This window comes from Haliotis asinina, chromosome 3, assembly GCF_037392515.1.
Source record: "Haliotis asinina isolate JCU_RB_2024 chromosome 3, JCU_Hal_asi_v2, whole genome shotgun sequence".
Classification (NCBI taxonomy): Eukaryota; Metazoa; Mollusca; class Gastropoda; order Lepetellida; family Haliotidae; genus Haliotis; species Haliotis asinina.
Genome location: NC_090282.1, coordinates 77,496,899 through 77,524,575, shown reverse-complemented (window position 1 = coordinate 77,524,575; position 27,677 = coordinate 77,496,899). Strand labels below are relative to the sequence as shown.

The 27,677-nt window shown below is 39.8% G+C and overlaps 1 protein-coding gene across 1 annotated transcript; it reads left to right on the top strand.

Moving 5' to 3' along the window:
* On the top strand, window positions 1-27,319 carry LOC137278515 (neural cell adhesion molecule L1-like). Its single transcript, XM_067810893.1, has 14 exons — window positions 1-205; window positions 1,805-1,902; window positions 3,543-3,648; window positions 9,073-9,266; window positions 10,725-10,910; window positions 11,199-11,336; window positions 12,000-12,096; window positions 15,349-15,539; window positions 15,884-16,036; window positions 16,738-16,875; window positions 18,641-18,955; window positions 19,437-19,565; window positions 21,422-21,506; window positions 25,137-27,319. The coding sequence occupies exons 2-14, from the start codon at window positions 1,842-1,844 to the stop codon at window positions 25,177-25,179; spliced, it is 1,836 nt and encodes a 611-aa protein (XP_067666994.1). The 5' UTR covers window positions 1-205; window positions 1,805-1,841; the 3' UTR covers window positions 25,180-27,319.
* Window positions 27,320-27,677: the final 358 nt, after the last annotated feature.

The following is a 27,677-nucleotide window of genomic DNA, read 5'->3' as shown; positions in this document are numbered from 1 at the left end:
ATAAGCAGAACATGTTTCAAGTTGAACTGCACTGGGACGTTGTTCGCTACTTTCCTATTCCTGATTTATCCAACTGCGCACTGGTGACTGTGGTTTCCTCGTCTAACAGGCACACACGGAAAACACCTTGTTAGCTGGACCAGCCAGACAACAGGAGCTTGTAGTGGAGAACATCTGACGCAGTTGCTTCGATCTGGATATTCAGGTAAGTGTCACTAATGTAGTCCCCTGACATAATCCGCATACTGGCGACCGGCATGATTTCTTGTCCTCTTTACCATGCGATATTAATCTGTTTTAATAGCCATTTTCTTTGGTAAGCTTGATACTTTAATGGAGAAGACGAACCACAAAAGAGGAAACTGAAACCATCTGAAACTCTCTCTGAAACTATGATTGTCGTTTTTGACATTTCAATAAGATAAGCTCAAATGTATTATTTTTTACAATATCTAGTAGTCGAAAACTAAAAGAACTAAAAGCTGGAATAAATAAAAGTTTAAATAAAAGCAATGGATCATTTGTACCCCGTATCAACACAACAAATGGCATGTTTCCATTATTAAAGAAAGTATAGTCATGAGATAGGGGTGGGGGATGGGAGAAAAATTTGAAAAATAAACAGTCAAACTATATTAATCTTGAGGTTGGCCTCTGTAATTCAATCCTAAAACTTTAAGGAATATGGCGTATTTGGAATAGAGCCTTCATTTGTTCAACAGCATGTCATTTCATTCTGCTATAAAGGTGCACTTATCAATCACCCACCCTAACGTCTTCTTTATACAGAGTTCCTATTCTCCGAAATGTGATCATTTACCATTCATAGCATTTTTCCAAACGTGTAGAACGAAAAAGAACAGAACCCCAAAGGACGTCATTAAACATATTTCTAGAAAAAAACAAAGGTTTGAAAAGTATCTATTTGTTCCCAAAATTTGTTTACTTTCTTATTCGTAAGATCTTACAGCCACAGTTTGAATACTGAAAATGGTCGTAGATACAATATAGCCACAGGGGGAAGATTATGCACACAATAATTCTCTTGCTCTTGAAGACGAGTCTTGAAGACTACCTGTTCAAATATGAAGCTCCTCTCCAGCAGAGAATATCATACTATCCCAAACCTGTTTATGAAAGGCTGGTCACGTACAAACTTAACAGATAATTTTCATTTTATAGAACAACTCCGAAGACCCGGGGTCCATTTCCCACGTGGGCACAATGTGTGAATCCCATTTCTGGTGTCCCCCGCCGTGATATTGCTAATATTGATAAAAGCAGTGTGCAACCAAACTCAATCAATCAATTAATCTTACAGAATAAACATTAAAGTCATACATTTTCATACTGGCATTGATACTGAAAAATATTTTTCTACAATTAATTTGTATCTGTATTTCTTCCATTTTACTAATTAATACATATACAACATGGACAGACAGACGGACGGACGGACGGATGGATGGATGGTTTGCTAGCTAGCCAGCTAGTTAAATAGATAGATAAATAGATATATATATATATATATATATATACACACACACACACACACACACACACACACACACACACACATATATACATACACACACACACATATATATATACATACATATATATACATATATATACACACACACGCATATATATACATATATATACACATATATACATACATACACACACACACACACGCACACACACACACACAGACACACACACATATATATATATATATATATATGGTTATATTTCGATGTCCTGTCTGTCTCTGTTAAATTTTGCTGTCCTCTTTACACAGGCCGCAAGACCTTTCCTGTGCATGAATCAGCGTCACAATGTCACCGACTGTAACATTGTTCTGTTTCCTTGTCTCAATACACGGCGTCTCGTCACAGGGTGAGTTTCACATACAGACAGTTATTCCTTTATTCCTGTTGTCGTAACTCGTTTCATTTGTAATTGTGCGTTATTCATAATTATGAAAAACGTTCAGCTCCTTGCAGTATCATCAAAGATCGGGAATATGTGACTGTTCAATTTGACTTAATCACATTTATGGTGAACGTTCACCGTCACTGCAACATCGTCAAACATCAAATATGACGTAACAATCACATTTCGTTTTGTTATTTTACGGCATGTCAGTACACTCGAGTTAAACAATGACAATTTATACTGCTCTGAAAACCCAAGACTAAAGGTATTTTCTGTCTGACTGGCATTCTAGAAGTGGATTAATAATTGGAAAAGTACAATACTTAACAGATAACAACTTTTATATTTTTTATGATGCGATTTTTTGGTATAGCTTAGCACACAGTTGTGAAGCAAGAGTAGTGAGTGAGTGTAGTTTTGCCCCAAACGCAGCAATATTCCTACTATATGGTGGCGGCCTGTAAATACTCGAGTCTGGACCAGACAGTCTGATCCACTGATCAATAGCATGAACATCGATCTCCGCAATTGGGAACCGATGACATGTGTCAACAACGTCAGAGAGCCTGACTACCCGATCCCGTGAGTCGCCTCTTACGACAAGCAAGAGTAAAGTAGCACTATACAGAACCGTTAAATATACATGTATTAGGGATTAAGTACATGAGGGAACGCATCAAATGGATTAACAACAACAACAATGGAATAGGTAGTAATGCAGTAACATTAGGAGGAAGCCAATTTTTGAGGAAGATATACATAGTAAACGGGATTGATTAGCAATGATGACTGGAGTTCTTTGTAGTGTAGTTTTTTATCAGTTCATTTTAGGCGGATGGAATGAGGTAACCTTGGTCTCTGTTGATTGAGGGTTTGTGTCGGAGTATTGGAACTGCTTCTGTCTCGGCGGGGTCGTTTATATTTCAACATACCCACATTTAACGCCGTCATTAGGACAGTTGAGTTCTGAGTTTTGGGTTGATGCTATATGTTCTTTAATTTTGTTTCACCTACATAGCCCTCACCACAGTCACAGTACATATTGTAGACAACACCTTCGGGGTTTTGTTGTTTAGAGGTGTTCCTGCCATTGGCTTGGAGTAGTGTTTTCAACGGGATGGAGCTGATGAAATTGGTTTCAATGCCGGCTTGTCGTTTAAGGAGACGGCTTATGTGGTGGGTGGTCTTTCCTATGAAGGGGTGAGAGATACGGACGGGTGCTGGTTCGGCTTTGATGATGTCTGCTGTTCTTGCTAGATGGACAGTGGTGCTGATGATTTTTGTCAACAACCTTGGGAAGATAGTGGTTAAACTGTTAGAGGACATGGCGTATGTGCTGAGTTTCTGCAGTGGGGCTGGTATTACAGACGTTGGTGGCGTGTCCGGTGAGGGAGGAGATTAAGCCCGATTTGGTTATCATTAGGTAAGTCAGTAACCTAAAATATTTTAGAGGGGTGCATTCTTTGTGTATATACTTCTGATAACATTCAGACAGTAGACTTATACATTGTATGTACATTGGATTCATTATGTGTATTACACATATTGTATACATTTATGATAATGACGACAAATGTGCTTCCGGGTTTTTTTCGAAACAGGAAAACCGCCAGACATAACAGATCCTCCAGTGCAACAAACCAAATACATCGTTGAACATGGGGCCTTCAACTTCACATGCAAAGCGGAGGGCAACCCTGCTCCTAAGTAAGATAATATGTCATTACAGATGATGGCTAGCGAGAAAGTTACTGATTATGCATTCAGTGTTTGAGAAGTTGGTTGCATAAAGCACCCACATGGGCCATCAAACGCAATACAGTGGAAGCTCTCTAAACCGGTTCTCACTGGGACTTGATAAATAATCTGGCATAGACAATGTGCCGGATTATAGAGCTGGGGATCAATGTTTGAGATGGGATTGAGATTTTATGTCGGTGTTGACAACTTGCTGGATTGGACAACTGCCGGTTTTGACAGCTTCCACTGTATAACCTTCGGTGTGCGAGCTCATGCTTTATATAGTGGTTCCATGACGACTAACCACATGAAAGAACATAAAAGATATCCACAATATATAGACATTCGCACCGATCTTGAAGGGGAGCATCCTCATCTGTAAATATTATTACCTGTTTCCAATGCAGGCTGTGTACTACATGCCATATAACATTATATTGGTGTTCCACTTCAAAGGAAACGAAGAACTAACATAACGATGATATGTTGCAATATAAAAAGTTGGTTTAAGTAACACAGCAAAAATCGGAGACCAGTACGTCGATAACCAAATTTGAAATGATATGGAGTTTACGATTTTTACGCTTAGCTTAGGCAGAGATATGCAGTCACGTGTGTGTCTAACCGTACATGCATCCATGAACGCAGAATTGTCTCAGCCTGTTCCAAAATGGCGCCCGGAAGTCGAGCATTCTGAGGTTGCCGTATGAAGGCACGTAGATTCCTACTAAGAACATCCCATATGTGTTCGATTCGAGTGAAGTCAGGGGATTTCGATGGCCACTCAGTACCCACATTTTCGAATCAACTTCTTGCACGCATCACTGGGCACGACGCTGGACGCTCCTTCTTTGACTCTAGTTTCAGCACAGGTAAAGTTGTGCAAAACGTGGACGTTCGTTACGGTTTACGTATGTCAGAACTGACCCAGCATAAGGGCGCCAGGCACCAAGACGGGCACAGCACAAGCGCTTTCGCATGATCTGAGCAGTTACGCGCCTCCTCAAGAATACGTACTTGTTGGCGTTGCGGTCATGAAACTAGTATGCAAATGACGCTCCCGAATTCGGTTGTCCTCGGTATGTGCCGGGGAGATACGGTTGAGTACTCGTTTCATGTACACGTGATATTAGGTTGTGAATTGTCCATCCACTGCATCCTATCTCACGCGCTACAGCCAGAGTAAACTGACCAGTCTACAATCATCTTCCAAGGATACGTAGTTTCTGGTCACCAGCAAACTCCGCTGTCAGTGGTTAGGCACACAGCCAGGGAGATCCGTGGAGAACCTGATATAGTATAAGTTGTTTACCCATGGGCTGATGTACCCTAGATGTGTATTGATGTTCCCCTCGCCCACATGTTTAGCTTACCGAACACCTCAACGTTAATAATGAACTGTTTCAAACATGGGTATTTGATCGTACACTTCAGGCAACCTGTATGAATCAAACGATTCGAATCTTGTATCTTGCTCTTTTTCGCGCAGGTACTGTCTTAGTAGAGTGTAGCTCCCCTTCTTATTATTCACAGGGACTATATTTGAACGTTGATTCAAAATTTAGTTATTGGAATGCGAGCCATCGTTAGATTTTGCAGTCGGCACAAGAAGAAACAGATTTAGAGTTATCTCCCATCCATTGATTTGCATTCATAAAACATCATGCTTGATTCATTGTTATTCGAGATAAAGAAGTACTATCACGAAGTACCAAATGAGTTGACTTTGGCAGCGCGGTGCATGGAAATGTACCTCGCTTGTAAGTGGGGTTTGTTGAAAATAATATAAGAGCGCTTACCCAAACAACATTTATGTGTGAGGTAGGAAAGTATGGTATACACGGTCTCACCAGTGTCACAGTTACTATATATACTTTTTGATGTACCTAGTGACAAGGTAAAATAAGATGAGGTTGCTGGCATCTGGTTTTACCGTCAAGTACAGGATGATGTACCATTATGTATGCCAGATTTAACAAGAACAAGAATAAGTTCTAAACGTAGCGTTTGTATTGATATAAATCCGCATGATACATGTTTGGTGATGTTCTATCTGACATGTGACACCACAAACAGCCCTTATAATCGATGTCGTGTATAACATCCTTGTTACACGGACGTCAGATTGTGTTTTTTGCAATGTAAATAACTCTTTAACATTTTCATCGTCCGGGTGATATCACTTATGAGAGTATTCAAGTTTTGCATCTAGCTTCCTCCTCAGAAAACGTCTTAATTATCGAATCGCAAATTGTTCCTTCTTTCATTATGACTGTCTACATTCTTGTACTCAGTGTTTTGTGGTGTCTTCAGTTAGTCAATTGTTACGGTTTAGATATTACCGAGACACAAAGTCTTGCGAATCCCCTTTAAGCCAGCCAAATTAGACCCGAGCAAGTCAATAATGTTCAGTTATATATTAACAACAATCACGGTTACAAGGAATGTAGCAATGCAGTAATTTGGAGAAGTAATCTAAAATATTGGATCACAAATCTAAAATATACACTAACCACAGTCTTGATATTTCCGATAAATATCATTGAAGATTGTTGACAGCTATTGAAAGAACAGAGTCGACGAGTGGTAGGTCTCCTGTGTGATGAGATAGATGAGCGCAAATCGAAAGCAGCAATTCTCCATACATCTCAGCTAACAACATAGTCTTCGTGTTTTTATTAGTTTCCTGTGTCCAGCATTTGCACCTGGTGACATGTTTCGGCTGGTCGTTTTAGGCGGTTTCCTCTCCTAGGCGTAGCAGACAACTATGATCGAATACACATCCACTCCTTGGTATTTTAACCCAGATGAAGCAGACAGCCTGGAATATGCTGAACAGCAAAAGAAACACAACTCCGAAAAAACTGAAATGTCATAAAAGTAGGCGTTCATGTTTATGATATCTCTTTGAAAACTTAACTAAAACAGTTGTGTTTCTGCTGCTATTCCGTATAGCTGAACTAATGTCCAGTACGGTAAGATCAAGGCGTGCCAGGAACCTCGTTGGCTCAAATTCCACATTCCAAATTCATATTTCGTTTCCTGGTTTGGATTGACAGCACTTTCCGTTGTACTGTTCAGATGGGAGATAACCAATGCTCACATAGCCATGTTACTCCTTTCGACGAACCAAAATGAACATTAGGAACATTAGTTACATTAGGAACATGTCTTAAGGTGACTTAATGTTAATACATCAAACGTCTTATTAAACGACCCTCCTGACTCAGCTCCTTCCTTTTGGACGCATGCGCAGTTACTTTCACGTCTGCCCGGTCACTGAACGCTTTAAACAGTCCGTTATTGAAGATCATATGTACAAATGTACGTCAACAGCTGAGTCTTGGTATTGTTTTGCTGAAATACTGATATTTCCTAATTAATATACGTACGACAATGCATCACAACATTTTCATTGTATTGTGATACACTCAGCGCCATAAAGCCTCATGGCTGTAACTACATTTGCAAAAAAAGCTATACAGGTCAGCGTTGTGGCTCTCTTCCGGTGAGTTTCCTACATGACCTTGCTAGTTGGCGAGTTGTGCTAGCATGAAAGAAGGAGCAGTCATTTCATATACATAGGTTATTACGCAAGTGATTTGGACGCATGATATTGACCATCCTAATGCAGAATATTAACTATCCCAAAGCAGTGTTTATCATACAATGTCATTCATACTTTATAAATAAATAAATACATGCGACTTCAAATGTCACAAAACAAGAAATTTGCGGAATGGGTTCAGATATATATGATGTCACTAATATGTCCGTACTGCAGGTCCCGGGGTTGAATAGGCCTTCGGCAACCCATGCGTGCCATAAAAGGCAACTATGCTTGTCGTAAGAGGCGACTAACGGGATCGGGCGGGTCAGACTCGCTGGCTTGGTTGACACATGTCATCGGTTCCCAATTGCGGAGATCGATGCTCATGTTGTTGATCACTGGATTGTCTGGTCCAGACTCGCTAATTTACAGACCGCCGCCATATAGCTGGAATATTGCTGAGTGCGGCGTAAAACTAACCTCACACACACTTTCTGTCTGAAGTTCAAATACTGAGATTCTAAATTAATTGAAACGCCGAGAACGAGCAGGGGCTGTCTAAGCCAACGCTCGTCACGTACGTACACGTGCATTTGTTTCGCTGTTCCAACTACTGCAGATCCAAGATTTTAAGAAGGGGGTGGTTCCACTTGGAAGAAGAATTACATTCGAGCCACAAAGCAGTCAAAGACAGATAAAAAGCAGCATTCCCTTGAAGGGATGAAGTATTTTACGACAGGCATAGTCTGTTTGCAGTGAAAACATACCGACGATTTTCGCTTTAAACATAAAGGTAAATCGAATAATATTATAGTGAAATTAAGAATGCGAATCCTCATAATGATACCTTGCTAGTTGCACATTTATATCTCAGAATTGTATTCAACTTAGGATAAAAGTTGTTTAACAAACGATCATAGTGTCAAATCGGTTTATTTGTTTGTATTTTAAGGGGGTACGTACACTAAATGAAACACCGAGAACAAGTAGGGTTGGTCTGAGCTAACGCATATCACGTACTGCAGGTGTATTTGGTTGACTGTTCCAACTACTGCGCTTATCCCCTTGTAATACAAACCAATAGAAACGATTTGAATCAATTACCGTTTTTTAAATAGCTTTTATACGTTTTCACTGCAAACAAACTATAGATGTATCATCGGTGAATATCATTTATGCATGTTCTCACGAGGGTGTACTTCCTGTAATTTGTATTATTATTGATTAAGTTAAAGTTATTATTGGATCACAGTGTTTAGAGTTTTGTGTGATAGTTATTGTGGGTCACATTCCTTATCATCGGTAATAGTGTTTTAGCGGCACGTCTCTAAGGTAGCCCTTTAGAGCTGCCTTCCTTTTTTAGTGACTGCGGATAGAGAGGCTGGTTGTTGTGTAGATGGGACACACACACACACACACACACACACACACACACACACACACACACACACAAACACACACACACACACACAAACACACACACAAATACACACTCACCCTCAGAGGCCTATCTACATTTGTCTGCCTTTTCTTTCGCCAACTTTGACCTTCATTCAGATAGCTCGCAGTGATAGTTTTAGTATCTTACTGCAAACCAAGACTTTGGTGAGTTGATATTATATTTGTGACCCATTACTTTACATTTGATTTATTGCAGTATTGTACTAGAATCATGTATTGTTGTGAATCATTGTGACTTATTCTTTGGCCAATACATAATAATGAATATTTTAGACTTGTCAGTGTGACATTTTCTGGTTATGTGGGGATTTCTTATATCTCTTGTCACGGCAAATTATTAAGCATAACAGTGTCAGCTCTATTCCCATCTCTCTCACCAGATACAAATGGTATGTGAACGGGAAGGAGATTGAGTCAAATAAGTACCAGAAAGTAAATACTGACAGTGGGGTCCTGGAAATACCCGACTTTTCCCAAAGGGAAGCCGGAGACTACCGATGTGGGGCGACAAACAACATCAGTGAAGGAGTATCCCCGTTAGCCATTTCACCTGCTATCACCTTGAAGGAAATCAGTGAGTTCAACATTTCTTAGATATCCTATCGTAAGGTCATTCCTTTCACTCTTTTATTATCAATCAATAATATTTACGAGTCACTTTCGTGATCTTTTCTTTAAAAGATAATACGACACGAGGTCTCATTACATACGAAATATACGAAACCAGGTCACTAGTTTCGTATAGTTCGAATGCAATAAGACCTACTGTGGTATTTTATTTCCTACCCAACATCTGGCATGCATTAAATTGACAAAATAGCTTATTTTTGTGATGTTTATGGTTTCAAACCGAAACCGATTTCTTAAAGAGGTTGCGAAAGAATTGTGTACTGTAGAACACTTTAGCATGACGTCACACTGTGATAACGTCACCACGTCTGCCCCCTTGGTAACCGACGTCTCGATGTCATGCAAGTCAGTTGTCATCGCCTCGAACATCCCCATGTCATCGCCTCGAACATCCCCAAACAGTAAACTACTCGGTAACACCTCGTTTCAGTTGCTTCATTTAGCTAATATGACTGGTGGAAAGAAACACTGCGTTTACGTTTTTCGACCGATCTAATGCCTCATTCCGACTGGCAACGTTTACATACCCACAATGCATATAGGTGGTAGAATGAATGTGTTTGTTGTGACGTGTTTGTTATGAATGGAAATATAGTTCCGTTACAACGTGACGTAACTGAGAGGTCATCGGCTATCCAATCAAATCGTGAGAATCTCAGGTCAAGCCGTTACGACAGAGGCCAACGCGATACGACACTTGTGTGACGCACGAGATTAGTATGCAGCTACCCATACGTTGACAACGAGGGAAATTAAACAGTCTATTAGTTCTGGGATCAGGTCACACACAAGTGATTCTGTCCTTTGACACATTCATTCTAAAGTAAACATAAATTCCTATCACACGTAGCTAACGCGTTGAAACGTACCCCATGCACGACTTAGGGTTAATTGCTGAGTGAACTGGCAGGGGGAAGTAGAGCTACTTGCTTGAAGAAGTACAGATTGCATAGCTGTTTTTTATTTCTTTTTTGTATTATTTATTTTTTCGCATCTATAACAAAGAGCAGTTAGCATGAGAAACTCCCTGGTATGATTATGATGTTGATGACCCCATTATCTTCAGACCCCAAACGTTACAAAGCTGCACATTGCTGTTAGATTTTTATTCCCCGCATACTTTGAGCTGGTCATCCCTGTAACTGGTCAAGTGAAAAATATTAGGATAGGAAAGAATAGAAAGACTGATGTACAAATACAAAACAAAGATATCTGACAGTGTGCTAGTCTAAATTGAATTTCTTTAAAATGGAGGATTCGTAAAATTGAAGAAAAACAGACAGTAGAAGCAAGTTCTTTTAGGTAGACAAGAAATCAAATCTCCCACAGCTAAGGGTTCATCCACAGAATGAAGGCACTCCCTTCATCAATAAAACTCACACGTGTCTCTACATCATTTAAGAACAAGCCAGCGGTTGGTCCGAAAGCGCAGATATTGAAGATGTTCGAGCAACACAAGGAGAATACGCAAAACTAGAATGTAACAATGTTACTCAGGGAGACCCCAAACATCCATTCAGCTGGTTTCTGAAATCTTCGAACGCTGATCAGCTGCAAGAAAGGAACAGAACCTACATTGACAGGAGGGGTATGTGTGTCTTGTGTCTTGTATTTAACCAGATTAAATTTAATCATCAGTGGGATATGTTTCACCGTACGAGATTTGTTGATGTCTTAACAAATGCATGGCATTGTTTACACTGATAAATGTTATAATTCTTCATTCAAAATGATTTCACTGATACCGGTCAAGCATTTGTACCAGAACCTTAGAAAGCACGCTGTTTAAGACATTTGAATAGAATCAGTATCAGGTATGCACTGCCAGTGTTGCACATGTGAAGACATGACACGTATGATGCTGTGCCCATTGAAGGTACACTACATTTCATCTACGTGGAAGTGAGCGACAAGACAAGTGGCGATGATGTCTATAACTGTGCCATCTATAACAAAGTTCGGGAATACATCAAACTTGGAAATCCCACGAGACTGACAGTTACAGAACACACTGGTACGTTCCCGTTGCTTGGATTATGGAAAAGACTTGTTCTTCAATATGCATGTATGAATAGTCTTCAGTAATAGGGCCGTCAGGGTCAATGATTTGGTTGAATGTCTGTCACTGAGCATGGCCATGTGTTGTGGAATTAGAGCCGTATGAACCACTACTACTACCACCACCAACAACAACACCACTACTACTACTAGTACTACTACTACTACTATTACTACTACTACTATTGGGGTGACCGAACCCCGGGAATTCGGCGTGAAGAGCGAACGCTCTTACTTTTAGGTTACCCCACCGGCACTGGCCATAAGAGAAATTGGACAGTGTTTAAATTGGTTCACACGGGTTCACCTGACCAAGATCTTAGTACGTTATTATGTCAAGACTTTGGAAATATAACTAGAATATTTGATGCAAAAACAACAAAAACATCACTGCTTAAGATTCAACATCACAGTTACAAAGACAAGCAAATTTTGTACATCAATTTGACTGAATACAGCAAGCCGTCGTGTTTCACATTTAGCTGGTGGTAATACATTTCTATACATGAAACAGAATTCACATTTAGTCACCTGTAACTTCAGCTCGTCAGGTTTTGCCTCTATGTCGCAGGTGGGTTATCATAAGGTAGTTTAGTTCATTGTCACCTCGCTGTTCCAGGTACGCTTGGGAGGAAGCCAAAGAACCAGTTCCACACCAACCCTGCAGAATTCCTCATCGGTCAAACCGCAGAGCTCGAGTGTGTTTTCAGCGGACAGTGAGTAGTGTTATTTGTCCCGAAATGGTGTGTTGTTGTGTTTTCAGCGGACAGCAAGTAGTGTTATGTGTCCCGAAATGGTGTGTTGTTGCGTTTTCAGCGGACAGTGAGTAGTGTTATTAGTCCCGAAATGGTGTGTTGAGTTTGTCAAGGTAGAGATCTGAGACTGCTTAGTACCTACGTGCAATGGCAAATAACCAAGTGAAAGATGTCCCTATGCATTTAATTATTTCCCTGATCATAACCTTTCTCAGGAATGTTTGCCTTGAAATATGTAATTCAGATGATATTCTCAAAAAGATGTTATTTAGTTTGCCATATAAAGTGGATTATTAAGACATACTACATACCCCCTTAGTTGAAGACGTGTAGGGTACGGATTCGATGAGATCTTCCCGATGCCAAATTACGCTTTTATCCACTCGCATTGACACTATATATTCACTGACATGTCATTTTTCGAAATACTATGTTCATTGAACATCCGTTTTGGCACATAGGGTTGAAAGGTCATGACAGCGAGAACTCCTTTATAAACCAACATACACATATACCGTTCAAAAATAGTTGGGGATATTGGGGATTTACAAGAGGCGTAAAATCCAAATGATGAAGCCAAGGAGGAAAAGATGATGAAGACAAAATTAAGGGAAATGTGACAGTTTATTCCATTCCTTTGGAAATATTTCATCTGTATTGATGTATATTACTTTTCCTCATTTGCAAATGCATTAGCAATGGCTAGTAGTATACTCGCAAAATAGAATGTTTATAAAAAGCTTAAGTGTTGAACAACGTCAGTATGTTTCCTTATTTTCCCCATGTTTATTGATAGTATTAATTCTCAATAGGGACATGTATGAATGAGGGTAAGCTGTAGCAGCTTGTGTCCGATCCTTTACATACTACTTTCATTATATAAATATCAAGGTGTTGGTAAGGGTTTTGGTATGCTTAGGTCCATGTATATGTAATTAAACAACATAACCTTCAATAATGATACTAGTAAAAAAACTTCCAGGAGACTTCGGCTACAATGACATTTTCTCGACAAGTTTCTTTGGTCTTGTTATGCTGTAATTTACTGTTCTGCGATGTCTTTATATGAACCTTGTAGATAGAAAACGTTATTAATCTGTGTCTCATTACTATATTGATGGCTATCTGTATTGACTGTATTGATGGCTATCTGTATTGACGGTATTGATGGCTATCTGTATTGACTGTATTGATGACTGTCTGTGTTGATGGCTATCTGTATTGACTGTATTGATGGCTATCTGTATTGACTGTATTGATGGCTATCTGTATTGACGGTATTGATGGCTATCTCTATTGACTGTATTGATGGCTATTTGTATTGATGGCGGTCTGTATTGACTGTATTGATGGCTATCTGTATTGATGGCTATCTGTATTGACTGTATTGATGGCTATCTGTATTGACGGTATTGATGGCTATCTGTATTGACTGTATGGATGGCTATCTGTATTGATGGCTATCTGTATTGAATGTATTGATGGCTGTCTGTATTGATGGCTATCTGTATTGATGGCTATCTGTATTGACTGTATTGATGGCTATCTGTATTGACGGTATTGATGGCTATCTGTATTGACTGTATTGATGACTGTCTGTGTTGATGGCTATCTGTATTGACTGTATTGATGGCTATCTGTATTGACTGTATTGATGGCTATCTGTATTGACGGTATTGATGGCTATCTCTATTGACTGTATTGATGGCTATTTGTATTGATGGCGGTCTGTATTGACTGTATTGATGGCTATCTGTATTGATGGCTATCTGTATTGACTGTATTGATGGCTATCTGTATTGACGGTATTGATGGCTATCTGTATTGACTGTATGGATGGCTATCTGTATTGATGGCTATCTGTATTGAATGTATTGATGGCTGTCTGTATTGATGGCTATCTGTATTGATGGCTATCTGTATTGACTGTATTGATGGCTACCTGTATTGACTGTATTGATGGCTGTCTGTATAGACTGTATTGATGGCTATCTGTATTGACTGTATTGATGGCCATCTGTATTGACTGTATTGATGGCTGTCTGTATTGATGGCTATCTGTATTGTCTGTATTGATGGCTATCTGTATTGACTGCATTGATGGCTATCTGTATTGACGGTATTGATGGCCATCTGTATTGACTGTATTGATGGCTGTCTGTATTGATGGCTATCTGTATTGACTGTATTGATGGCTATCTGTATTGACTGTATTGATGGCTATCTGTATTGGCTGTATTGATGGCTATCTGTATTGATGGCCATCTGTATTGGTTGTATTGATGGCTATCTGTATTGACGGTATTGATGGCTGTCTGTATTGATGGCCATCTGTATTGGCTGTATTGATGGCTATCTGTATTGTCTGTATTGATGGCTATCTGTATTGACTGTATTGATGGCTATCTGTATTGACTGTATTGATGGCTATCTGTATTGATGGTCATCTGTATTGGCTGTATTGATGGCTGGCTGTATTGATGGCCATCTGTATTAACTGTATTGATGGCTATCTGTATTGGCTGTATTGATGGCTATCTGTATTGATGGCCATCTGTATTGGCTGTATTGATGGCTATCTGTATTGGCTGTATTGATGGCTATCTGTATTGATGGCCATCTGTATTAACTGTATTGATGGCTATCTGTATTGTCTGTATTGATGGCTATCTGTATTGACTGTATTGATGGCTATCTGTATTGATGGCCATCTGTATTAACTGTATTGATGGCTATCTGTATTGGCTGTATTGATGGCTATCTGTATTGGCTGTATTGATGGCTATCTGTATTGACAATATTGATACTATTTGATGGCTTACCCGACGTGCAGATGCGACGAACTACAGGTCGTTCAGCTTGACCTGATCAAGTGAATACTAAATACAATACTGGTTGGGTCTAATATTGTGAAGGGGTGCACCTTTGTCAGGTGGTTGTTAACATGTGCGAACAGTCGGGACAAGGTCGGTGTTTGACATCTCACTGTCGAGAAATAGTTAGCAATGTACTAACTTTCTTTAAACAATTAGTTGCAGTTGGTATAATGTTTCCTGTTCTGGCTTTTAGGCAGCGAGCTCTCCTATTTAATGAAGTTAACTCGACCAGCCGTTTGTGCCGTTTGACCGCTCGGGTCATGCTTATGTAGAGTATCTCAGGTCAAGCTGAACAACCTGTACTATTCAATTAATACATGTTCACTTATCACTGAAGCCCTCTACCATCGATCAGCTGGTTTGATACGAAGAATGAACCCATCAGTCCAGGAACGAAATACCAAATGGATCACCAAAACATGAAACTGAAGATCACAAAAATAACAGAGAATGACGAAGGCAACTATAAATGCAAAGGGGAGAATGCTCAGGGTGAAGCTGAGGCGACCATCTTCCTAGACGTAAAGTGTATGTATTCCTTGTTTTTCTGTATGGTCTAGTTACCATTCTGTTGTATTACAATTCAGATGAGAACTATCGCCTTATGGACTACTGGTTACAATCCCAGCATTTTCTCATGTTATGAATGGAGTGAAAAATGCAATGTTAATGTTGTGACTCTTTGATAAGCGATTGAATGGCTGAAACATCTAGAAAGCCATGTTTTAGCATGTTTTGAAGTTACTTCAAAGTCAAAACACCGATGTTCAGGGACTGACCGAACTCATCACTGCAGTTTCATAGTGTGTAAAGTTAACAGCTGTTCAAGATATTATGTGTGTTAGAACTGAGTTATTTAATACATCCTGCAGCGGCCCCAATATGGGAAAAGGCCATCACAAACCTGACCGTGCAGGAGGGTAAAGACGCTTCCTTCACCTGCAAGGCCCGCCAGTCTATCGGCGAGAAAGATTTGAAACCTCCAGTATGGTACAAAAACTGGAAGAAAATAGAAAGAAACGCAGGTAAAGTAACTGTCAATGAAAAAAAGGAACTATCCACCAAGTCAGTCACTCGGAAAATACAAAAAATAATTTAAGAGTGGAACCCGTGAAGATCCAAGTTAGAATTGATCTTCAGTAACCCACATTTGTCGTAAGAGGGATTGGGTGATAAGCCATGATGACTTGACTGTCATCATATCCCAGTTGGGTAGATTCATGCTCATGCTGTTGATCCCTGGATTGTCGGGTCCAGATTCGATTATTTACAGACCGCCACCATAGGGCTTGAATACTGATGAGTGCTGTACAAAACCAAACTCGATCACTTTGACCAGGTGACAAATTGACATGAAATGGTTACGAACTAACCGTAAGAAAGCTATCATTGCAAGAACTAAACGGCAATATTAACTAAACCCACCAGAATGAGCTAAAGGAACTTCAGGCACGTACAAAAGGACATTCTGAACTCTGTTGTTTTAAACTTCGGGCATCTGTTGTAATAAACTTTACACATGGACGAAAGTACCACAACGCACTATGTTTTACACATCATTAACCAAAGGATGGAAACATATATTTCGCTGAGCGCTTTAACCAATACCCAACCGAACCGCCCCAACAATGCATAAGTACCATGTTACTACCATCCCATATGTTTTCATGGTGATATGACTGTCGCTGCGCCAGACTTATGGCCGATTATCTCTTTCTCGCCGCAGGTAAATTCCGCTTCAGTGAGGAGGGTCGAGTCTTGACAGTGACACAGTTGAAGAAGCCTCGTGACATCATGTGTTTCCAGTGTCAGATCACAAACGACGAAGGTTCCGTGTTTTCCAACGGTTGTCTCAACGTCATCAGTAAGTCGTTCCGTTAATAATTCACACTATCTGCTTGTAATAGTTGAGACAGACAGCCAGAGTTTATTCCAGTACAGCCCAAAATACATTCAAAATGAAATTCAACTGTTATAATCCTTTTAACATAGAATAGATGCAAGGCAATACATTTTACAGGGCCTACATTAGTATTCTTGAGAAGTTTTACTAAAGAATATACAGTTTCAGACATTTTAACAAATTTTGTAATAAACATCTCTCTTAGTTGTGAATAGGAATCACATATGAACAGTACATGGAATTCATCTTAAGTTATCTTAGGATAGACCTTTACAGTGACATGATAAACAAAACCTTTGATTACAGTCAGTGTTGTTATAAGGCTGTTTTAAAATGACTACGCCTGATATGTGCTAAAACAGCTAATAAATGTGTGGAAAGGTTACACGATATATGAAACTCGATATTTAACACTGATTTAAAACACTGATAACAGTTGCATTTGGGGGAATCACTCATGGTAGAGTATTAGCACTGTTTTAAAGTATCTGATAATCTTATAAAATAAGCTTATAAACATCTTTACATAAGCATGTTGTAGCTCTGAAAAGGTAATCTGTAATAGTTCATGTAATTTGTGACCTGTGATGGTCCGGGGTAGAATAGGGTGTTCAGGAACCCATGCTTGCCATAAAAGGCGACTGTGCTTGTCGTAAGAGGCGTCTAACGGGATCGGGTGGTCATTCTCGCTGACTTGGTTGACACATATCATCGGTTCCCAATTGCGGAGATCGATGCTCATGTTGTTGATCACTGGATTGTCTGGTGCAGACTCGATTATTTACAGAATATTGCTGAGTGCGGCGTAAAACTAAACTCACACACTCACTATGTCTGAAGTTCATATACTGAGATTCCAACTTTTTTTTTGATTGTTTAGGAACATCATGTTCTAATTTCTCAGTTTGATTTTTAAACTTTCAGAGTAATGTTGTATCAGGTGAATAAAATATACAATTAGCAATCCCCGACCACAGGTCTGTATGCTATGTAAGAAACAGTTTGCTACACTCTTCCCACGAATAAAACCGTCTTTAAATATACACTCCACGCCTCGCATTGCATGTAATGAGTGATTTTCTTTATAGACTGATTGAGTTAGATTTGATAATGATAATGATAATAATTCACTTATATAGCGCCTAGTATCCATCTGACCAGTTGCTCACTGGAGCTCTAATCAGAATCTGATTATCATTACCCCGGATAACCCAAGCTGCCCTCTTAAGCGCTAGAAGGTTATAGTCACAAGACTCTATCTCACCGGGTACCCATTTTCTGCTGGGTGAACAGAGGCAAATTTGAACAAACCTACTTGCTTAAGGCTTCGTTGTGGGGCAGGACCGAAGTCCTAGAAACTCTCAGGAGTTAAACTGCCAAACACGGCCACCCATCCAAGGACTGTCCGAGCTAGACGGTGCTTAACTTCAACTGATGGTGACCTGAGCAATACGCACAGGACCACTCGCCACCACGCAGCTTTCAACATTATTTCAGCAGTATCATGACTGCGGACACCAGAAATGGACTTCACACATTGTGCCCATGGTTAGATTCGAACACGGGTCTTCTTCGGCGTGACAAACCAACTCTTTTACCACTAGGCTACCTCACCAGTCCGATTACCCTGTAGAAAGAATTCCCATCGTTAATACGATTTCAGTCATTTAGACAATACCAAGGAGGTATATCAATTCATAAAATCACGATTAAACCTACTTTCCAGAACCCATCAGGGTGACTACCCATCCTCCACTAAAACAAACCATCAAGAAAGGTCATCTGGTGAACCTAACTGTGAGGGGAACCACAGACCCGGGCATGACCCTCAGGTACAGATGGGAATTCAAGAATCAAACCTATTACACCGACCTACCCCCACACGTGATCTACGACGACGTCTCAGACCAAACCTACATCAACACTACGAGTCTGAGCGATGAGGAGTACCAACAGATTCAAGGAAGCTACACCAGACTGCTGTACCACGACTTCGAACACCGCTCTGTAGTCATTGAAGTTGTCGATGGGAATGCGCCAGGTTTGTATGCATCAACACTTGTATGCTTGTATCATGATGTGTGTTACACCAAACGTGGCTGATATCTCTTAAATGGGTCGTGTGACTTCTTTGGCTGGCTCTCTAGAAGTTGAGGGGATGAAGAATGGGAGCAAGTTTTATGGATATACAACTTCTATATTCTAATGTCGAAATGTCACAAGTTGTTTGACGACATTTTAATCTTTGTCGAAACGTACTTCATACAGAATGAAGAAGCTGTATGTCCATAACATTTGTCCTTATTCATGGATTGGATGTGTTCGGTTTCCCGAACAAATGTCTATCTGGGTTGTAAATGTTGATTTTGCAGTTACACACATTTGAAAAAAATACAATTTCGGTACAATGAAACTATAATTATGAAAACTGCATATTATTTCTTTCATTATGGTTCCATCAACTGACAGCATGGTGTTTACATTAGCAGTATCGCTGTAGACGCAGTTCGTTCTACTTGCAGCACCGGTTGTGTCAAAAGCAGCACTCCCGTGGTGGGTCATAGTGATGGTGGTCATTGTCTTGGCGATAGTGGTCATCGTTGTTGTCTCCATCATCATGTCCAGAAAGAAGGATGAGGGAGCCTACAAAAGTACGTGGTTTCACTTGTTTACTCAATAACACCAAGGAGTTGGTGCTTGCTGCCACCGGTATAGTCTACAGATGAGAATAAGGCCACCGTTTCCTGTAATGTACACCTGTTATCGTTAGTTGATAGTAATGCATAAACACATCCTAGTGATATGCAGTTCGGAAGGACAATGGATTTTGCTTTTACCGCTGATTTTTATGGTTATGAAAAAAAGTTGTTGCCATACTTGGGTCTCCATACACCCGTGTGTAAACTGGTGTCACTGGTGTCACTAGGGCCACTGGTGTCACCGAGAGGGATGTTTCGCGAACATTGCTAAAAGCATTTGTAAACCGGCCGGCAAAACACTGTCGTATCACTCACTACAGTTACATCTAGGAATAGGTTTAGGTTTCGCCGCACTCAGCACCATTCCAGCCATATGACGGCGTTCTGTAAATAATCGAGTTTGGACCAGGCAATCCAGTGATCAACAGCATAGGTAATTGGGATTCAATGGCTTGTGTCAGCGAACCTGATCGGGTGATCTCGAAAGTGGCCTCTTGCGACGAGCATGGGTTTGCTGACGACCAGTTCTAGCCTTAGTCTTTATGAGTCCTTACATGTAATGACAATACTAGCATGAACATGCAACCACGACCACAATCAAAGGGAAATAACTCTTCACTTTACAACGTGTGGCATATTGCGTACATTTATATATTGTGCCCTTAAGGACAAATAGAAAATGTGAGACAAGACTGGGTATTCTGAACTTCTTTGAGGAGCATTTACAGGATAGACCGCAATATACTGATGGACAACGTCTTTATGCCATTGACAGCGACGGGGGTTTTGTGTATTTTTGTACAGTACTGTTGTTTTACATTTGTTTGAGCTGGTCGATGTTTCTGCTGGTGAGCTGACGTCCCCGAGCTTCATAATAAATTCAGCGGTATTTATCTAAGCAGATTCAACTACAAATGAATTGTCTGGTTCAAACCATTAACACTGACCCCTCCAGTGATGTAAAACAAATCTATTTCCAGGACTTATGTCTTCACTTGAATCCCTTAACTTCGACACAGTAGTCGTAATACAAACCTGACAACCTGACTTCCTTTGAAAACATGATTATGTGGCTTATCTTCAAGCTACCGTTGCAAGGCAGAACAATGATTTGTGTAAATACCTTGGAATTTAGGCAAATTTTGAGAATGGCGATTGCTTTTGGTCAGAGAGAGCATGCTTCGTGTACTTTTCACAGCTTGTTTTCCGCTTATTCTAAATACTGCTGGTGAGGATCGACACGACTGGGTATTTATTTGCTGTGGCGTTCAGTATTTACAACTGTAGTACATTTAGTTAAATGCAAGTAAAAATCTAATGGAAGTCGACATCTATACTCTTTTCATGTGTTTTCTTACGTATAAGCGTTAATTGCATGTGTCTTCAAGGTATTATTTACAATGAAATGTCAAAGAATTTGGGAAAAAAACATAATCTTTGTTATTTTGAATGAACAAAACTGTCATTCATGACGAGATAGAAGTGACAGTACGAAAAGCGAAAATACCGATTTTTATTGCACTAGTGTATACCTAACCGAATTCAAAATATCGCGGTTTTGTTAATATCGCGGTATACTGGTTCACATCTACAATATCGGTCTGCATTTAAGTGTGAATATGGTTCGGGAGTAAACACGCGAGCCTAAAACTACAGTTGGGTTAAATAATGATATATTGCTAGTGAGTTGCCCCACAGCCTACAAAGGCCATTCTTCTCTCTTGTCAACAATGCACCAACCCAGATTATAGGACAATAAACCAGCACTTAAGTCAATGTACTGAAGCACGTCAACCACCTTGTTCCAGTTTATAGTGCTGAAGTCAATGCGACGTATCTTCACCCGGACAAAGATATTCAGGAGGCGAAGTTCCAGGAGGTGACTAAAATAGAGTGAGTATAGATATCCAGGCAGTACAGTGATCGTATGTAGACAGAATATCGCCAATACATACCACGTCTACGGTGATCGTATGTACGCAGTAATCGTATGTACACAGAACAGCGACCATACATACCACGACTATGGTGGTCGTATGTACATAGAACAGCGCCCATACATACCACGTAATATCGCCAATACATACCACAACTACGCTGATCGAATGTACGCAGAACAGCGCCCATACATACCACGACTATGGTGATCGTATGTACGCAGTAATCGTGTGTACGCACAACAGCGCACATACATACCACGTCTACAGTGGTCCTATGTACACACAACAGCGCACATACATACCACGACTATGGTGATCGTATGTACGCAGAACAGAGCCCATACATACCAGATCTACGGTGATCGTATGTACGCAGAATAGCGTCCAAATATAACATTACTGCAGTGATCGCACAAGTGCAGAATAGCGCCCAAATATAACAAGACTGCAGTGATCGTATGTACTCAGAATAGCGCCAAATATAACATTACTGCAGTGATCGAATGTACTCAGAATAACGCCCAAATATAACACTACAGTGATCGTATATACCCAGAATAGCGCCCAAATATAACATGACTACAGTGACTGTATATAAACAGAATAACGCCCAAATATAACACGACTACAGTGATCGTATATACCCAGAATAGCGCCCAAATATAACATGACTACAGTGACCGTATATAAACAGAATAACGCCCAAATATAACACGACTACAGTGATCGTATATACCCAGAATAGCGCCCAAATATAACATGACTACAGTGACTGTATATAAACAGAATAACGCCCAAATATAACATGACTACTGTGATCGTATATACCCAGAATAGCGCCCCAATATAACATGACTACAGTGACCGTATATAAACAGAATAACGCCCAAATATAACATGACTACTGTGATCGTATATACCCAGAATAGCGCCCCAATATAACACGACTACAGTGACCGTATATAAACAGAATAGCGCCCCAATATAACATGACTACAGTGACCGTATATAAACAGAATAGCGCCCCAATATAACACGACTACAGTGACCGTATATAAACAGAATAGCGCCCCAATATAACATGACTACAGTGACCGTATATAAACAGAATAACGCCCAAATATAACATGACTACTGTGATCGTATATACCCAGAATAGCGCCCCAATATAACATGACTACAGTGACCGTATATAAACAGAATAGCGCCCCAAAATAACATGACTACTGTGATCGTATATACCCAGAATAGCGCCCAAATATAACATGACTACAGTGACTGTACATAAACAGAATAACGCCCAAATATAACATGACTACAGTGATCGTATATACCCAGAATAGCGCCCCAATATAACATGACTACAGTGACTGTATATAAACAGAATAACGCCCAAATATAACATGACTACTGTGATCGTATATACCCAGAATAGCGCCCCAATATAACATGACTACTGTGATCGTATATACCCAGAATAGCGCCCAAATATAACATGACTACAGTGATCGTATATACCCAGAATAGCGCCCCAATATAACATGACTACAGTGACTGTATATAAACAGAATAACGCCCAAATATAACATGACTACTGTGATCGTATATACCCAGAATAGCGCCCCAATATAACATGACTACAGTGACCGTATATAAACAGAATAACGCCCAAATATAACATGACTACTGTGATCGTATATACCCAGAATAGCGCCCCAATATAACATGACTACAGTGATCGTATATACCCAGAATAGCGCCCAAATATAACATGACTACAGTGACCGTATATAAACAGAATAACGCCCAAATATAACACGACTACAGTGATCGTATATACCCAGAATAGCGCCCCAATATAACATGACTACAGTGACTGTATATAAACAGAATAACGCCCAAATATAACATGACTACTGTGATCGTATATACCCAGAATAGCGCCCCAATATAACATGACTACAGTGACCGTATATAAACAGAATAACGCCCAAATATAACATGACTACTGTGATCGTATATACCCAGAATAGCGCCCCAATATAACATGACTACAGTGATCGTATATACCCAGAATAGCGCCCAAATATAACATGACTACAGTGACCGTATATAAACAGAATAACGCCCAAATATAACACGACTACAGTGATCGTATATACCCAGAATATCGCCCCAATATAACATGACTACAGTGACTGTATATAAACAGAATAACGCCCAAATATAACATGACTACTGTGATCGTATATACCCAGAATAGCGCCCAAATATAACATGACTACAGTGACCGTATATAAACAGAATAACGCCCAAATATAACACGACTACAGTGATCGTATATACCCAGAATAGCGCCCAAATATAACATGACTACAGTGACCGTATATAAACAGAATAGCGCCCCAATATAACATGACTACTGTGATCGTATATACCCAGAATAGCGCCCCAATATAACACGACTATAGTGATCGTATATACCCAGAATAGCGCCCCAATACGTACCAAGACTACGGTGATCTTTGAAAAACTGCTTCGATGCAGAGTGCGTAGGTACTAAGGTACCTAAACACAAAAACCAAACCTTTACTATAGTTATCATCAGATAAAAACAGTAGTAAAGATATTCAAAATTGAGAGTCTATTCTTGCTCGCTAGAATTAGTATAGATATCCACAATTGAGCCGCTTTATGTATGCTGAGTGTATGTGGATAAATGTCCAGATAAGAGAAGTTTTAGAAACCGTGACTAGAAATAGTACAGATAGTTTAAGAAAAACCTCTTTACCTACCTTGGATGAAATCCAGATAGCCAGTATATAAAGTCTTTAAAATGGATATCCCGACAAGAGTGAGTAGACGTATTCAGAATAGAGAGTGTTTACATTATGCGATTGCATTGAGTGTAGATATAGAAAACATGCAATACTACGTTACCAGAATAGCGTGTCTCTTCCTGGTGTGAATATATGATATTGCGGAATTATCTGCCGTCTCACATACAGATACCCTGACACGACTGAATAAACACACTGCCGTCTCACATACAGATACCCTGACACGAGTGAATAAACACACTGCCGTCTCACATACAGATACCCTGACACGACTGAATAAACACACTGCCGTCTCACATACAGATACCCTGACACGACTGAATAAACACACTGCCGTCTCACATACAGATACCCTGAAACGATTGAATAAACACACTGCCGTCTCACATACAGATACCCTGAAACGATTGAATAAACACACTGCCGTCTCACATACAGATACCCTGACACGACTGAATAAACACACTCGTAGCAGGGAACGCATCCAGACAAATATAACCAGGTAAGTGAATTAACGTATTTGGCGCAGTTCTCTCTCTATCAACAACATGAGTATCAATCAAAACCAATAGACTAGTATTACGGTGACGTGTCAACCAAATCGGCGTCTCTGACCACCCGATCCGAAGGGTCGTCTGTTACAACAAGGATGGATTGCTGAAGAACAGTTCTAACCCGAATCTCCACGGGTAATCCAGATAACAGATTTTCAGGCCATGAACAGTTACTACTGTGTTTTTCAGGTACTCTGAACCCTATGACGCAAAGAATGTTGAGGATATGTAGCTTTGTGTCCAATGTGCTCCAAAAGTTTGGTCAAGAGGAGCTGTTGGATTACCCCTCGACATTACAATGCGATATTGCAGCTCCATCTGAATATGACCAGAGGGATGTTCTGGAATCTGTGAAGTGAATTAGCCTGTATTCTTCAAAGCATGAGCTTGGAGATGTGCACAAACATTCAACTCGCACATCATGAGAATGAAAACGTTTACTAAACCAACATTATATTTTAGACCAAACAACCGTAAATAGCTAACAGAAAAGGTATGATATTATAATATCCCAAGATAGATTTTGTACTCGTGTAATCGGAGATGAATTCCACTATCTCATGTACTGCTTTATCTACTCCACGTGAAAGTTTGATAAATGAGCATTATTATCGATGTCTATTTTCAGTAAATTTTAAGATACTAACGTTTGATGTGAATATTACGATTATTAAGAATCTGTCACAATTTTGTATATATTATGCTTGTTTTATGTAACTCAAGTGCTGTTGATGGCGGAAACTCTAAGTGAAAACAGATTGATTGATAGACTAGTACAAGTGTCATTTTCGGAGAGACATATATTGTGAGAATTTCACGTGTATGACGTCAAGTGTCCAAAGTGCCAATATTGTCCGATATGACAATGTGATGTTAGCATACATTACGATGACATTCTTCTCAAAGATTACATTTATTTTATTCATAGTGCCTTTGGATGCAAGTTGGTATCTTCTTTGAGTTGTATGTTAGAAGTTGGGAAGTACAATTTCCACAACCTTTATGGATAACACCCCGTATTTAATAAATGCGACCTCGGTACAGATTCTTGTACCGTCATCAAACAAAAATCTGTATCGAGGTGTCCGCAAAGGAAGCCGTTGTCCATAAAGGTTGTCTATATTCATGCAAGATGATATTCACTTTAAGGGCTTTTTTATCCTTTATTTGTTACTGTTCACAATATTTTCCGAATGCGTATTCCTATTTTTAGATATTAATTTACTCAGCCTGTTTTGTGCGGCTATTGTTGTGTATATGTGTACCGTATTCGTTGTATATAGGTCTCCATTTTTGTTCATGGTGCTTAACGCTAACCTGAGGCTTGTGTACTGATTGTCACAGTCATTTCCCAGTTGCTTGAGTATTCAAGAGCATGCGTGAAGTATTCATGCTTCATAGAGAGACACCTTTTACTTACTGTTAGGATTTTCGCATGTTGCTTTCTAACGCAAATTCGCGAGGCTACGCAATATCATGATGTTATTTTGTGTCTCTTAGCGTATTCATGTAACCACTCGGGTGGTTATACTTGTTGAACAGTGAAGATCCGGATGGAACCGACCCTCGGTAACCCATGCTTGTCATGAGAGGTGACAAATGGAATTTGGTTGTCAAGACTCGGTGACTCCTATCCCAAAAAGCGTTAATCGATGCTCATGATGTCAGCCTCAGGATTGTTTCGTCTAGATTCGCCTATTAAGGACCGCCGCCATATGACTGGAGTGAGTGAATGAGTTTAGGTTTACGCCGCACTCAGCAATATTCTTGGTATGTGGCGGCGGCTTGTAAATGTCTGGACCAGACAATATGAGCCTTGATCTGAGCAATTGGGAATCGATGGCCAAGTCAGCGAACCTGATCACTCGATTCAGTGAGTCGCTTCTTACGACAAGCATGGTCGCCTTTTGTGGCAAGTAAGGGTTGCTGAAGACCTATTCCACCCCGGATCTTTAGTGGGAGTCTAAACAACACACAAGCGAAGGCGGCTTGCATCACATTCTGTCGTTGTGCTGTTGCGACGTTAATAATTGTTTATGATACCGATCACTGATTTGTTCAAATCCACCCTATTACTATGTTTCGATCAGTTGGCCCGCTACCGGTAGAGCAGGATCTGTTCCAGAAGAAAAGTGAGACTGATTTCAGTCTGGAGTTGAAGTTTTCAGTTGTAAACGTTATATGATGTTATACAAAGTTATGTGATGTTATTTCCTCATTTTCGCATTCATGTTGTTAATTTGTGTTCATTTTCATAGATCTGAATGACGAGTTTTATTTTCATTGCCACAGTTATTGTACAGTATTCACTGTTAAAGGTGATGTTAAAACTGATGTTAAAATCTATCTTCAATAAAACTAGTCGTTCAAACATCAGATTTTCGTCATTGAACATCTTTATGTGAAACTGATGTAGTCTCCTCCACTTAATGTTCACATGCTGAATACCGAAAACAACATGCACCTTGTCACTTATAAATCGACAATGCATTTTAGAAAATTATCAAATGTAGCATGTGACAAAGACGTCCACTGAGAAAAGTAATCCCAAATATAGCATATGATGCAGTTGATTTTCTTTTACGCATTCACAACTTCGGTCATGGAACCAATTTCCAATTGTCACAGAGGTACATAACGTACGTGATCTAGATTACCAGTTATAAGACTTCCATGTTGTGGAAACCGCAGAGGGCTGAGTGGGTTAGATTGCTGATTTTGTGTTCAGGG

Coding starts and splice junctions, on each gene's coding strand:
- LOC137278515 (XM_067810893.1), top strand. CDS start 1,842: ATGTCACCGACTGTAACATTGTTCTGTTTCCTTGTCTCAATACACGGC. Junction 9,267..10,724: donor TATCACCTTGAAGGAAATCA/GTGAGTTCAACA, acceptor ACATCATTTAAG/AACAAGCCAGCGGTTGGTCC. Junction 19,566..21,421: donor GGATGAGGGAGCCTACAAAA/GTACGTGGTTTC, acceptor ACCTTGTTCCAG/TTTATAGTGCTGAAGTCAAT.